At 63.2% G+C, this 1251-nt stretch overlaps 1 protein-coding gene across 1 annotated transcript; it reads right to left on the bottom strand.

Annotated features, from left to right (window-relative positions):
* Positions 1-121: 121 nt before the first annotated feature.
* Positions 122-1246, bottom strand: LOC105310764 (RNA-binding protein 38-like; the record flags this gene model as incomplete). The annotated part of the gene is made up of 2 exons (XM_011386878.2): positions 122-328; positions 1094-1246. Coding segments are annotated over 2 exons (345 nt in total), but the record flags the coding sequence as incomplete, so codon positions are not given.
* Between the last annotated feature and the right edge of the window lie 5 nt (positions 1247-1251).

Raw genomic sequence — 1251 nt, forward strand, 5'->3', positions numbered from 1 at the left:
GTCCCACTGGCACACACAGCCACATGAAGGGAAGAGGGTCCGGCTTCCAAGCTGGGGGATGACTGCCCTGTGATGGCTCTGCTAGCACATGACAGCCGACTGCCACTTCTGGGGTGGGGGGTGGGGTGGGGCTTTTCTACCGGACAGATACCAACGCTGAATATAGCAGCCAACAAGAGCCAGGGAAGAAAAACGGGCTCTCACCGGAATGGAGGCTTCTCGGCTTGGCGCCCAGATAGGCCAGGTTCACGTTGGCCTTGCGGCCGTCGATGTTGGGGTTCGGGTCTTTGCAAGCCCTCTCAGCTGCCGCCCGGTCTGCCATAGTCACCTGGAGGAGCACAGCCACATGAGGGGCTTCTCTGGGGGTGGGGGGGTGGGGGGGGTGGGGGTGGGAGGGCCCTGCCCTGGCCCTGACTTCCCCCACCCCTCTGATCCCAGCATGGAGCCCTCCCACAAAGCTGCCCCCTGGATTGGCGCTCCTCCCTACAAGTTCAAGTTCTGGGAAGCCTCGCTTTCAGGAACAGAAACAATCCCTAGGAGACATGGGCACCCCCGAGAGAGGCAGGGCCCCAGCCTGCCGTGCAGGCCTGTGAATTTCCTCACGGGAGAGGTCTGCGGACTCTGTAGTTAGGAGACTGTTCTCAGGCCGCTTTTTACTTAAATTGGTGTTTATTTACGGCGGCTGAGGAGACTGTTGGAAAATATGGGGGGAGGGGTCTAAAGGGCTCTAAAGAGCCTGTGGGTGAAGCCGGTGCTCCTCCCCCCGCTTGTTGCTCCAGGAAGTCCCGGGAGTAGTCGACAGTTCCCAAAACCTCTCCCCAAACTTAGTTCTAACCGAACACAGCGGACCTCCCTTTTAAGCTGCGCGTGGAGTGGGGGGCAGGAAGACCCGGCCAGGGGTAGTGGGGGCGGTACCAGCTGGAGCGCGATCTGCCGCCCCCAGAGCCCGAGAGGGGGCAGCAGGTGCCGGAGCCGGCCCGAGGCGTCCCGGGCAGCCGCGGGGCGGCTGGGCGTGAGCCCGCTGGTTGACTCAGCGCCTCGGGCCAAGATAAGTGCGGCTTGGGGTTGCGCGCCCGGCCGCGGGGCCACTTACGAAGCCGTAGCCACGGGACTTGCCCGTCTGGCGGTCGGTGATGACCACGGCCTCCTCGATGTCCCCGAAGCCCTCGAAGTACTTTCTGAGCGAGGCGTCGGTGGTGTGGTAGGGCAGGCCGCCCACAAAGATCTTGGTGAACGTGGTGTCCTTCTGCG

Source organism: Pteropus vampyrus, unplaced genomic scaffold, assembly GCF_000151845.1.
Source record: "Pteropus vampyrus isolate Shadow unplaced genomic scaffold, Pvam_2.0 Scaffold11133, whole genome shotgun sequence".
NCBI lineage: Eukaryota > Metazoa > Chordata > Mammalia > Chiroptera > Pteropodidae > Pteropus > Pteropus vampyrus.